This window comes from Centrocercus urophasianus, unplaced genomic scaffold (assembly GCF_019232065.1).
Source record: "Centrocercus urophasianus isolate 14NV4802_14NV808 unplaced genomic scaffold, USGS_Curo_1.0 seq_1293, whole genome shotgun sequence".
Lineage (NCBI taxonomy): Eukaryota > Metazoa > Chordata > Aves > Galliformes > Phasianidae > Centrocercus > Centrocercus urophasianus.
This window is the reverse complement of record NW_024884468.1, coordinates 1-13,483: the sequence shown is the minus strand read 5'-3', so window position 1 is coordinate 13,483 and position 13,483 is coordinate 1. Positions and strand designations below refer to the sequence as shown.

Sequence of the window (13,483 nt, the reverse complement as noted above, 5' to 3'; positions counted from 1 at the left end):
CCCAAGTCTAACGCCAACCCTTGTAATGGTTAATGTGAAAAGGGCGCAAAAGGGAATCTTAGTGACCTTCACCTTCCTTAGGCAGGCTTTTCAGTGCCCCACTTGCACAGGGTGCCTACTCTGTCTCAAAGTCCTTTCTCTACCCCAGCCCCAAAGCAAAATCCCTCTTTGCTCCTCTCCCAGGGGCACATTCAGATAAATTCTCGCAATGGAAGGCTCTGAGCTGCTTTGGTGGGTGTGGGGAGAGCAGTGGATGTTGTCTACCTTGACTTCTGCAAGGCTTTTGCCACTGTCGCCCATGACATCCTTGTTATGAACCTTAGCAAGTGTGGGATAGATGAGAGGATTGGCATCTAGCTGACTGGTAGAGCTCAGAGGGTTGTTGTGAGCGGTGCAGTCTGGTTTAGGGCTGCATCTGGGGATGTTCCTTAGGAGTCAGTGCTGGGTCCAGTCTTGTTCAGCATCTTCATCAATGGCCCCAGTATGGTTGAGGCAAAACTGATACAAATCTGGGAGCAGTGGCTGACATACTGGCAGGCTGTACTGCAATTCAGCAAGTCCTGAGCAGAATGGAGAGTTGGGCAGGGAGGAACCTGGTGGAGTTTAACAAGAGCAAGTGTAGAGTCTCTTGCCTGTGGAGGAATAAATGCATGTGTGTCAGATTGTGTTTTTGCTGTAGAAGCTTCCAGTACCAAGTTACGGAACTTACAATTTTCTTACAGAATGGCTGCATAGGTTAAAATGGCTGGCTGGGTTGTTTTTCACTATAAAGATGCTGAGCAGCAGGACAGAGGAGAGGCTGTGATGCCCTGGGCGTGGCAAGAAATTAATCCAGAGAGTTTGGGCAATACCCACTGTGATCATAGATGAACAGTGCAAGCTTTTGCAAAGGAATATGCGTGGGAAAGACTGCTAAATAATTATAAATGTATAATTAAATTTAGGCTTGCTAGCACAGCATAACATGTATCATAAATCAGGCATTGGAGTTTAGTAACCTTTAGGTATTTTCTGATCTGGGTTTCTTCTTAAACACTGCTTTCATATGTAAAAGGAAAGGAAAAATACAGAGCAGGGGAAGGAAAGCCTGGCGCAGGATAAAACAGGTTTAACAGTTTCAAGAAATATTGCCCTCCAATGTCCATAGAAATGGACAAAATGATCCTAAAAGCAATAGGTTGCTGATTGACCTCATGTGGAAAAATGGATTAATAAATGCACTGTGTAAGCCTGGAGTACCCGCCCAGTAGGGAAACAGAATCTCCTGTGATGGGAGAAAGGGATATAATGACAAGTGTTTCACTTATCCAGTGCCATTTTCTCCCTTGTTAGGAGGGGTGCATGCCTGCTGTTGCAACAAATAAAAAAACCTTTGCTGCTTCACTGAAATCTTTGCCTGAACAACAATGATGGAAGCTGGGTGTTTCTCACACATGTTCCTGTACAGGTTGGGGCACGAGCTGCTGCAGAGGAGCTCTGTGCAGAAGGACCTGGAGTGTGGATGACAGGTGGCCTTGAGCCAGCAGTGTGCTCTGGTGGCCAAGAAGGCCGAGGGCATCCTGGGGTGCATGAAAAGGAGCGTGGCCAGCAGGACAAGGGAGGGGATCCTCCCCCTCTGCTGTACCCTAGCGAGGCCACATTTAGAATAGCGTGACTGGCTCTGGGCTTCCCAGTTCAAAAAAGACAGGGATCTCCTAGAAGGAGTTCATCAGAGGGTGACAAAAGCAATAAAGGGCTGGAGCATCTCCCCTAGGAGGAAAGGCTGGTGACCTTGGCCTGCTCAGCCTGGGGAAAAGACGACTGAGGGGGTTCTGATGAATGTTTATAAATATTTAAAGCGAGGTGGGAGGCAAATGGTAGGGGCCAGGCTCTTCTTGGTGTGCAGTGGTAGGACGAGGAGCAAACTTGAACATAAGGAGTTCCATGCAGACACGTGGAAGAACTTCTGTACAGTAAGGGTAATGAAGCACCAGAGCAGGTTGCTCAGAGACGTTGTGGAGTCTCCTTCTCTGATGGTATTCAAAATCCATCCTGATGCCTACCTGTGCAACCTCTTGTATAGAACCTGCTTTAGCAGGGGAGTTGGACTCGATGATCTCTTCAGGTCCCTTCCATTCCCATTCCAATCAATTCTGTGATTCTATGAATCATAGAATTGGAGAATCTAGAAGTGCTGAATGATCGTGGAAACATCGTAGCATCTACAATCTTGGAAATACAGTCAAGATACACAGCACTGTGATAGAATGGAGGAAAAAAATTACCCTTAATTGCCCTTGAAGTACTCTGAAATCAAGGAGTCTAGAATCCTCGCAGAACTTGACTCAGGCAAGCAAACACTAAGGACCTCAGCCTTTCCCTCCCTGCATTTCCCCCACATCTCAGAAAGGATGAGAATTCTCCTGTGTCCTCCTTCAGTTGCTCATATACTTAGAGCAGCATTTTTAATTGTCCTTAATGGCAGAAGGCAGATGAAGCTCCAGCTGTGCTTTGCCCTTCTAATTTCTCCCTGTGGGGCCTTACAGCACCTTTGCAGTCCTAATTTGGTGCTGGACAGAAGCAGATCAGCATTAACAGGAGTTAGTGGGCACAAAATCACAGTTTGCTTCCTCGCTCCCTCAGAGGGAAATTTTGCAGGGAGCGAGCTCACAACTGATGGCATGGAACAGCATCACTCGGCACTGCTAATGGAATGGGTTATCTCAGAAGTCAAAGCACTGCAAGTTACAAGTGCTCAGAGGTTTGCTTCCTCAAAAGATGTACTTTAAATTCCATTTCTAATACTGAACTTAATACAGGGAGGGAACTGAGGTTTATGATCTTCCTGAAAGGAATCCAACACCACTGTGCCCTTCTCAAAGCTTCCTTTTGTGGGGAGGTCTCTGACTCTCAGGAATGCGGTCGGAGACGCAGCAGCACACCACTGTGGTTAAAAGCTGTGAGTCTACTCTGTTGTTCAGCACTGCTCTCTTCATACATGTTAACAGAGTGTTCTGCAAAATACTCTGACCGTTCACAAGGGCGCTTATCCAGTCAGAGCTGTGAGACCTTCTTTCTTCTTCCAAAGGTGTCCTTGGTTCTCATGCTGCTTATCTTGCTCCACAGCTGCTGCTCTGAACAGTTTCTCTTGTATTCCCACCTCCTTTGGCATAATTCATGGAAGGAAGAGTGCTCACGTGCACTACACAAACAAAAAGAGCATCTCTGACCTCATAGACTTGCACATTGCAATGCTAATACTCCATGGGAGAAACATAAAATTACCCCATTTGTTTCCTGCAATTGATCTGTCTCCTTTATCCACACCAAGCATATATTCAAAAATTTCATTTGCAGCAAAAACGTGGAGGCTAAAGTTAAAATACAACAACAACAAACACACTACTTTACGTGTAGAGATTTGGGAATGTGTGCTGTCTATGAGGATGGAGTTCTATCCTTCAGCATTCCAATAGCCCGTGTGCTTTAAAGCACAGCACTCGAGCAATTTTTTCAAGTTGCTGTTGTGTTCTGACTCTCTGACTCTGGATTCTCCGATTTCTTGATTCCACACCAATGCACAAAGCTGTGCTCAGAAACAACCCCTCATGTGTCATTCCCGTTCCTTCCTCTGCATTGTGTCACCCAGCTCTGGGAACACTGCTTTTGGATCAGATCCTGCAGGCAGCAGAGCTCTTCCCGTAAGAATGCTCAAAGACCAGAAGTGAAAGCAAAATTGACAGATTGCACATAACGTCCAGCAGCAGAGCATCCGGCAGCAGAACAGCCTCAGTGGGGCTCAGGCCGCAGCTGCTGCAAAGCCTGTGGTCCCTTGGCGCCCGGGGATGCTTTCACCTTCATCTTCCCCTCTGAGGATCGAATGAGCGACTCGTGATCCCGTGGAGTCTGAGTTTAGGTGATAAATTGCATCGCGTGCTGATGAACAGCTGATCGCCGAGGCTCTGGGTGAGTGAGAAGTCAGGGGAGCTGAGGATTCTAGGTAGTAAGAAAGCTGTGCTAATTGCTGGAAGTTCTGTGCAACAGCCATCTATGCTAAAGCTGGAAGTTGTAGGTAATGGTAAGCAGTGCTGCTTGCTAGAATGTTGATGGATTCCTGCACTCAGCTTGTAAGCAGGGCCCTGAGGTCTGTCCTCACACCTGCCAGGGATGCCACAGTGGGATAAGCAGTGGCTCATGGCAATCCCAATGCCCTGTAAGCCCACGACTGTGTGCACAGCTGTGCGTGAGAGTGGCTGGGACAGAAACATCTGGGGGAGCTGGGAGGAGTGCAGTGGGGAAGTAATTGTTTCCACATTGATGATTCAGCAGCAACTGTGACAGAGCAACAAAACTCCACTGCTTCGTACACACGTTCCAGAATTTGGAACTGCTGAACTCGAAGCAGGTATTGTAAATACTTCGGCCTGGCTTGATGTGATGCAGACTGTTCCTTTAAACAACTTGAGCTCTGAAATTGAATTGTATGTATAATTAACCATTCAAAATTATTGGGCTTTAGGTGATCCTTTAGCACTGCCAGGTGAAACACCATCTGTTGGATTATGCTAAATTATCAAATTACCCTAAACTAAACAAGGCAAACACAAGATAAATGTCATCCAGACCCAGGTTTTCACTTTTCACCAAATGGTTCAGGAGTGACCCTTGGTGAAGAGCCTAACAGCTGTTTGCTCTTGCTCTGGTCCTAAAATCTTCATGGAAGCTCCTGTTGTAACCACAGCACGGTAACCAGTCATTCTGGAGGAATTCCCAGAAGAAGGTTCTTGTTCCCATTGAATCAGGTGAGAGTCCCAAATATCCTGAAAGGCTCCTGCTGTAAAGAACTGCATTTCCAAAGCCTCTTCACTGCAGCAGCACTGTGCTGAACAATGGCATCAGGAGGCAGGAAGGAGAACGCAGTGGTCGAGCTCCTATGGTACAGCCTGGAGCAACTGGGGAAGCATGCTCTCACAGAGTTCAAGGCTGAACTCAGCAAGATCCAGCCTAAGGAGGGGTACGAGTGCATCGAGCTGGAGAGTGTGATGGATCTGTCGCCAGCAGCGCTCGCCAGCTTGCTGTACAGCCACTTTGGGCAGTCCCACTGTGTGGAGGTGACAGCAAATGTGCTGTGGGCCATGGGATGGATGGCTCTGGCCAACGATCTCCTGGACAAGCTGAACCAGGGTGAGCTGAGGGAGATGAGGTCCAGGAATGGGCCGCAGCAGCTCTGAGTCACCAAATCACCACGTTCCTCCTCCTGTTCTCTGCAAGGGGCAAGGTTTGTTGAATGGAGCAGTGACCTCCTAATCCAGAAAGTCTATAACGTGGATGGGACCATGAAGGAACTCCTCCAGGAAGGTGTGCTGAGCTCTGAGCAGCATGACAGCATCATGGCAGAGAGCACCAACCTGAATAGAATGCAGAAGCTCTATGAACTGGTGCCAGCATGGGACGTCACAGCCAAATATTGCCTATATGATGTACTGATGAGAAATAATCCCTCCATCTTCTTGCAATATTTAGGTAAGAATGTACCCTGATAATCTTTCCAGCTGGGAAATTTGTCCAAAGAGAGGCCAAGCCTTCAGCAGAATGGGGGGAACATGGGCGCATCTCTGTGCCTTTGTCCTTGGGTTGGACAGGAGACACTTCTATGGGAGCTGGTGCTCAACAGCAGCAGACACGTGGGAGAGAATGTTAAGAGCACCTGAGAAAGATGCATGCTTTGAGCTTCATGACAGCTCAAGTGGATCTTTAATCCTACACTTATTCACCACTGTCTGTCTAATCTCTGCAGCGGATACCAGGGCTGAATCATGCTTTGATGAGTTCGGGATGGAAGAACAAGGTGAGCTCTGAGCTGCTAAGCGCTGTCACCCTTTGCTGAACTGCATCACCCTCCCGACATCCCCTCCTTCCCAGTCTATGCAGTAATCCCTTTTAAGATGGACAAGGATCCAGGCTGTCCTCAGCTTTTGCTTCTCCTCCCTGAGCTATGCACTCAGTGCTGCAGGATGCCACTCTCTTTTACTCTCACAATCCACAGCAAGTTCCTCCCCCTGTTGCTCAAATGCACTTCTATCAGTTAGGAGCTGTGTTGCTCTTCCCCAGTGAGACTTCCAAAAGGCATCGATGCACCCTGCACATCTGCACTCACCACTGTCTTCTCTCTCCTGCAGATACCTCCTGGACCGGTCCTGTGACATATCCAGGTGAGATGGAAATGCCAGGTAAGCCCTGAGCTACTTGGCTCCGTCACCCCTTTGCAGAGCTGCATCACCTTTCCAATGTCCCTCCAGTCCCAATCTGTGCAGTAAGATGGACGAGGACTCATACAGTCTTTGGCCTTTGGTTCCCCTCCCTGAACTATGCACTCAGCAATGCAGGATGACACCCTATGGTTTTTGCAGGCCAAAGAAACTCCCTCCTCCTGTTGCCCAAATCCATTTCACAGAATCACAGAATCGTAGGGGTTGGAAGGGACCTCCAGAGATCACTGAGTCCAACCCTCTGCCAAAGCAGGTTTCCTACACAAGTAGATGTCCAGGTGGGTCTTGAACATCTCCAGAGAAGGAGACTCCACCACCTCCCCGGGCAGCCTGTTCCAGTGCTCCGTCACCTCACCGTAAAGAAGTTCTTGCGCACATTCATGTAGAACTTCCTATGCTGCAGTTTCTGTCCGTTTCCCCTTGTCCTGTCTCCACACACTGCATTTCTCGTGTTAGGAGCTGCTTTGCTCTGCCCCAAGGAGCCTTCCCCTAGGAAATCAAGACAGTCACTTCACCCTGCACACGTCAACCTCACACTGGTCTCCTCTCTCCAGCAGTGATCCAGGTGTCCAGTTCTGTGAGCTATCCAGGTGGGATAGAAGAACCAGGTGAGCTCTGATTTGCTCAATGCTGTTACTCCCCTGCTGAACTCCATCTCCCTTCCAATGTCCCCTCCCATTCCAATCTGTGCAGTAAGATGGACAAGGATTCATACAGTCTTGGCCTTTGGTTCTCCTCCCTGAGCTATGCTCTCAGAACTGCAAGATGACACTCTATGGTTCTTGCAGGTCAAAGCAACTCCCTCCTCCCGTTGTCCAAATGTGTTCCTCTTGTTAGGAGCTGCTTTGCTCTGCCCCAAGGAGCCTTCCCTAGGAAATCGAGACAATCACTTCACCCTGCACACATCAACCTCACACTGGTCTCCTCTCTCCTGCAGGCATCTGCCTGTCCAGTTCTGTGAGCTATCCAGGTGGGATAGAAGAAGCAGGTGAGCTCTGATCTGCTCAGCACTGTCACTCCTTTGCTGAACGACATCACGCTCCCAGTGTCCCTTCCCATTCCAATCTGTGCAGTAAGATGTACAAGGGTCCAGACAGTCCTTGTCATTTGCTTTCCCTCCATCAGCTATGCATTCAGCACTGCAGGATGACACTCTATGACTCTACAGTTTTCACAGGCCAAAGCAAGCCCCTCATCCTTTTGCCCAAATGCATTTCTCTTGTTAGGACCTGCTTTGATCTTGAGCAGGGTTTGCTGCGACAGAACAAGGGGAAATAGTTTCAAGCTAAAGGAGGGAAGATTTAGGTTCTATATAAGGAAGAATTTTTTTACACTAAGGGTGGTGAGGCACTGGCAAGGGTTGCCCAGGGAGCAGTTGGATGTCCCGTTCTTGGAGACAGTGAAGGTCAGATTGAACTGAGCAACCTGATCCCGCTGCACATGTCCCTGTTCATGGCAGGGGATTTGGACTGGATAACCTTTAAGGGACTCTTCCGATTCAAACGATTCTGGGATTCTATGATAACGATGGAAATGCAAGCACAGAGTGGAGGGGAAGAGGCCATTGCAGATTGTGGGCATGGAGAGATACAGGAGATAACTGTGTTACTTTACAGCAATATCTGAGAGCACAGACACAAATTGGAGAAAACTGATGGGAAATCAAAATCTGTTCACACCGTGTGCGCCTCCAGAACGTGAGCCTCCACAGATGGAGAGTGACAGTGGCACACACTCAGGTGCCAAATGCATGGCGTGTCCCTGGCCAGAGGTAAGGTGCTGGGCTCTCCTGCTCTTTTCAGAGAGGTTTTTTGGGCCACCCTTGCATGCTTCCATCTCTGGTGTTTCTCACCAGGGATTCAGGGCCTGGAGCACTTCTGCCATGAGGAAAGCCTGAGAGCACTGGGTGGTCCAGAGAGGATCTAGAGTTCCTTCTCTGAGGTTCTTCAAAAGCCAGCTGGACATGGGCCTGGGAAGCCTGCTCTAGGTGGCCCTGCTGGGGGGTTTGGACTGTGTCATACGATTCTAGAATCATTACGGTTGGAAGAGACCTCTCAGGTCATCGGGTCCAACCATTAACCTGCCTGAACATGGAATTATAGAATCAAAGAATCATGGATTCATAGAATGACAGAATCACAGAAGTCATGGAATCTTATGGCTCTATTCCAGCCTACATGATCAAGTCCAAACATCACCTAACACAAGTCCAGCACTATATACTTCCCTAAATGCCTCATCCGCACTTCTCTTATATCCCTCCAGAGATGAGGACTTCATTAAGCAAAACTGTCTCCAACACTGAGCCTAAACATTTCTGTGCTTCTCTGCTTCTTCTTCAGGATGACAGGGCAGAAGAAGTGAAGCCAGAGATTACTGGAGGCAAAGAAGGCAAGAAAGAGACATACAGGTGAGCACGTGATGGCTGGGAGTGCTGAGAAATGGCCAACAGAAGGCAGGGTGATCCCACGGCCAGGTGTCCAGCCTGACAGTCTCTTTCTCCTCTCCTTCCATGCTGCACAGAGCTCATTTCCCTCGGGCCGGTTTCTTCCGCTGTGCTGAGACAGAGCTCAAGTTCCTGGTGAGGACGGCCACCACTGTTGAGTACAAGTACTCCTTCTGGGAACGTCACCTGCCTGATGGGATCCCCGCTGGATGGATGGAGGCTGGACCGGTGTTCGACATCCGTGCTACGCTGGGTGCTGTCGAGGCCATTCATCTCCCTCATTTCCTGTGTCTCGCAGGTAACGCAGTGAGGATGATGGCTTGGTGGCTGAAACAGCCCTGGGGGAACATCAGCACTCTCCCCAGTAGGGCAATTTGATCTGTGACACATTTTGACCGTTCACAGAGGGAAATGTGAACACGTCTGAGATGCGTATCGGCCATGTCGTCAATGGGAACCTGCTCCTGGAGAATCCTGATGCAGTGAAGCCATTCCACGCAGAGTTGAGGGACCCCAGTTTCTCCCCCATGGGAGTCATCTTGCTTTCTGCCGCATTCCCCTTCATCCCCGTGCACTCCCTTGTGCTGCTCTACCGTGTCATCAGGGCTGCCGACATCACCCTTCATCTCTACCTCATCCCCAACAACCACGGCCTGGAAAAGGTGAGTGCAGCTCTGATTCCACGTTTGATTTTGTGGCTCCGAAGATGGTCATGTTTGCGCAGTCAAGAGATGGGTTCCTCTGTGGAGAGATTGGATTCATGTGGTACAAGCAAGCCTTTGGCAAAACGGCTCCCAAGAGTCACGACGCTAATCCTGCCCACCAGATCTCCTTGTAGCTCTTTCTACTCGCTTTCTATCCTTGCTTTTCTCTCACTTCACCCATCATAATTTCTCCCCACAGTCAGTGTACAATATTTTGCAGGTGGTGGACAAGGATGAGAAGAGACGAGGCCATTCACTCTTGGTGAACAAACCTCCCCAGACCAAACGACCGCTGAACTTTAACACATGGTACCGCGTATCTGGTCCTTCACAGGCAGAGATAAACCCTCAAGTGAGTTGGGCCGTGTGCCCCACAACTGCTGTGAAGGATGGCAATGCTCTGACACGCCAACCTGCTTCTGCCAGGAGCTGAAATTCGTTTACCTGACATCAGACAGCCGCCAGCTCCACACCGAGATCTACAACAAAGACCTCCAGGAGGGAATGCAGCTCACTTTGATGAAGGTCGCCCAGGAGGGTGAAAAGGAGTGTGACCCACTGTGGGCTGCCTTCCTGAGGGCAGGTAGGAAGGACGTGATGCAGCCCTGGGTTCAGTGAGGCCTGAAATGAGGCCTCAAGTTTGGTAAGGGAGCGGGGGTTGCTGACATCTGTCAGGGTGTGTGTCCAAGCCTCCTGTTTTCAATCTGTGCCCTCCACTCTCCTTTTTTGCTCTTCTCTAGGGGACATTGAGCCTCCAGCTGCCTCTCCTCCTTCGTACTCAGGTATGTTCTTCCTTTAGGGGGAGTGGCTTTGGCCTGGAGGTCCAGGTCAGTCAATCCAATGTGGAGAGAGAGTTTCTTTGTTCTCCCTAACGTACCCCAGAGAGCTGGAGGGGAAGGCCATGAGGCCGTGATGTCAAATCAGAAAGAATACTTCAGAAACCTAGGTAGAGATTGAGGTGAGGAGGACTGGGATGAGTTCTGCCTTTGGGCTGTTCCCTTGTGTGAAGTCTTGGCAGAAGAGGGAGATATGAGATGGCTTAATCTGCCATGCCAAGAGCGAACAAGAAGCAGCGATAAGGGTCCTTCAGTCTTGCCAAAGGCGGGATGTTTCCTACTCAGCAGCAGCACCCAGCCACTCACTCTTCTACCGTAGCAGGGCTGCATTTTGTGGAGCAGCACCGAGAGCAGCTGATCCAACGAGTGACATCTGTCAGCACTGTCCTGGACCGGCTCTATGGGCACGTCCTGAGCAATGAGCAGTACCAGAGCATCCGAGCAGTGCCCACCATGCAGGAGCAGATGCGGCTCCTCTACAGCTTCGTGCCCAGCTGGGACGTCGCCTGCAAGGATCTGTTCCTGGACACTCTGAAGGCTACCAACAGTCACCTCATCCAGGACCTCCAGGGACAGTGAAAACCGTCTCAGGGAGGTTCTGAGTGAGCTCAGCTCATGGGCACCTTGGGAAGATGAGCCCCTGGATGGGCACTAAATGACTCAGGGAGCCCTGAGCTTGGGTAGTCTTTAACCCAACCAGCCTGCAGGAGATCCCCCCTAACACCCCCTTAGTCCCTGCTGCCACAGCGCTGACCCCAGAGCCATCCTGTTATGCCATCAGGGACCAGGTTCATGCTGGTGTGCCAGCACACAGAGCCACAATTAAGATGGAAACCTCTTCACAGAGCTTTCTCTCTTAATTCTGCAGAACAAGGAGCTTGGCAATCTTTTGCTAAGGCAGCACTACCCAAGATAGAAGCACAGTTACTCCTACATGGACGTTTACAAGGCGATCTCTTTTTATAGTTTCTAATTGGGTACTTGGTTTCATCTTTTCTGGGCTTGCTCTTTCTGGGACTGGAAGATTCTGTCTCATTACAATCTCATTTTCATGCTGATGGTATCATGCTTTATCAAGTAATTAGCCCTTAATGAGCCTAAAGGCCAATTTCAGGGCAATTTCCCTTCCTTGCTGACACCAGAATATTATCACTTTTGACACACTTGGGGCTGAATTGTGCCCTTTTCACTCATTCTTCCCATATTTGTCATCAATTTTTCCCACTTTTCTGTCCTTGGGGGACATCTTTGAGACTGCGAACCCATTGTTTTTCCCTTTCACTTTTCTTCGGTGGACTCTGGGAGCAATGCATTAGCAGCAATTGCTTCCAGAGATAAAGAAATGTACAGGGACAGTTTTCCCTATCCTCACGTAACTCATTTCATTTAAATTGACCTTTGTGGTTCAGCCATTCAGGTCTTGTGATTCCCAAACACACCAGGGCAGGGCATTATCCCTCCAATAATAACCTCCAACAGAGCAAGAAGAGCAACATTAAAAGTACCAAAGTATCAAATGCTTATTGACATAATTCCACCGTTGTGTTGGCCTCAAGGGAGCGGGAGGTGGTAATGTGCATGATACACAAGGTCATCTGGGATATCGGCCACGTTGGGCCCAAGCTGCAAGGATGGGGTCTGGGTCTGACAGAGTGGGGCCTGAGGAGGTGGGTTCTACACAGGATTATGTGTCTCCAGGGGGTCTTCATGAGGTATAGGTTGTCAGTGGGGCTGGGCTCCAAGGGTTATGGGGTCCCCACGGGGGGTAGGGTCTCCACAAGATACAGCTTGTCAATAAGATGGGCTTTCATTCGTTACAGGGTCTGTGTGGAAGTCAGGGCCTCCAAGGGGTGGATCTTCCAAGTGTTTACACAGTCTGCATGGGATACAGGGGGGTCAGCAGAACTGCTGTCCTGGACTTCCGGAGGGCAGACGTCCAGCTGTTCAGAGCAGCCATGTCCAAACCGTGGCCCAGCACAGCTTGCATTGCAGTGCAGCCGCTCCTCTCATCAGTGTGCTGCGAACCCGACCCGGGCTGAAAGCAGGGACAGGGAGGGCGCAGCGCCGCGCCAGCTCAGGTTACGGCAAACCAGTTTATGCATTTTATTACGTTGCCTTACAGTCCTGTGAGAACAAAAAAGATGCAGCCAGGTTTTTTTGTGATAAAGGAATGCGAGGATAAGTTTCAACGTGACTGCCTAAAAAAATCACTAGTTTATTTGTGACTCCATTTTCTGTCGATGTAAGTACGTTCCCTGTGGATTTGCAACCGGAATCTTAGTTGCAAATAAAGTTGCAATCAAAAATCTGATCATGTCTCTTTACCAGACTTGGATAAGCCCTCTGTGACAGAGAGAAACACCCCTTGTTTCACAGTCACACCATCCTCCTGTCACTGCTGTTTGGCTGTACGTACATTTGTCAACAAGTGTTTTCAAGGATGAACCACAGAAAGAGTAAAACTCCATCAAGAATCTCTGACAAAGACCTTGACAACTCACTGAGAATTGCAATCACTGCCACTGAATCTGACTGATATGGTACTTTCACAACAAGGTCACACATCCCACTGGTTTTATATTACTGTTGCTTTCTTTTTAATACCTTACAGTGAAAGATCATTAAAAATTAAAGTAACATTTGTACTTGTGTACATTACCTATACTATACATTTAATGAGGACTGCTCCAAAGGTAATGCCTCCTGTTTGCCCACAACAACAGAGTTGGATGTTGGTGGGAAAGCAGTAGAGGTTGAACCTTCACACCAATTTTCCACTAACTTTTGTTTTCACAAGACAGGCAGCCGCCTCAGCTCGGGCTCAGCCCAGGGGCTTCCAGAGGCCTTCCAGCAGCTGCACGGCCCCTCTCAAACTGCACTCCAATACCTCCACCACAGCCCCCTGCAGCCGCCCTGCACTTTCCCCCCTCACTGCTGCAGCAGTGAGAAGATCACCAGGGACACCGCTGGCAGCGGCACTCGGGCCCCATCTTCCTCCTCCTCCTCGCTCTTTGACGCCTCCCCTGGAACCTTCAGCCTCGCTCAGGGGGTTTTCGTCATATTTCCCCTGAGCGCTGGCTCTGAGTCGCTCTCCAAGGCCTCGTCCAGCACCAGCGTGGGGGAAAGGCGGGCAGCCATGGTGTGGGAGAGGGGAACAAAAGGGAGAAGAGGGAGTCGAGAGGACACGGGCTCGCTTAGGCATGCAGACCCCCGGCCGCGTACCACTGCCAGACCCTCGCCCCGAGTCCT

The 13,483-nt window shown here is 49.6% G+C and overlaps 1 protein-coding gene and 1 long non-coding RNA gene across 7 annotated transcripts; one reads left to right on the top strand and one right to left on the bottom strand.

Moving 5' to 3' along the window:
- The first annotated feature begins 1,907 nt into the window (after positions 1 to 1,907).
- On the top strand, positions 1,908 to 12,545 carry LOC122156571 (NACHT, LRR and PYD domains-containing protein 1b allele 2-like). Of its 6 annotated transcripts, none has more exons than XM_042811370.1 (15): positions 1,908 to 3,945; positions 4,721 to 5,163; positions 5,251 to 5,502; positions 5,777 to 5,827; positions 6,159 to 6,191; positions 6,803 to 6,856; positions 7,186 to 7,236; positions 7,865 to 8,019; positions 8,591 to 8,658; positions 8,772 to 8,992; positions 9,100 to 9,356; positions 9,619 to 9,750; positions 9,825 to 9,981; positions 10,139 to 10,180; positions 10,554 to 12,545. In XM_042811370.1, the coding sequence occupies exons 2-15, from the start codon at positions 4,869 to 4,871 to the stop codon at positions 10,811 to 10,813; spliced, it is 2,028 nt and encodes a 675-aa protein (XP_042667304.1). In that variant the 5' UTR covers positions 1,908 to 3,945; positions 4,721 to 4,868; the 3' UTR covers positions 10,814 to 12,545. The 6 variants fall into 6 exon arrangements, with proteins under 6 accessions (XP_042667304.1, XP_042667303.1, XP_042667302.1 ...); XM_042811369.1 differs by having other exon boundaries at positions 4,703 to 5,163; XM_042811368.1 differs by having other exon boundaries at positions 4,499 to 5,163.
- LOC122156572 lies at positions 11,730 to 13,476 on the bottom strand. The gene is made up of 2 exons (XR_006167533.1): positions 12,894 to 13,476; positions 11,730 to 12,358 (listed from the first exon to the last, which is right to left on the bottom strand). It is a non-coding gene; the product is annotated as an uncharacterized LOC122156572 (long non-coding RNA).
- Positions 13,477 to 13,483: the final 7 nt, after the last annotated feature.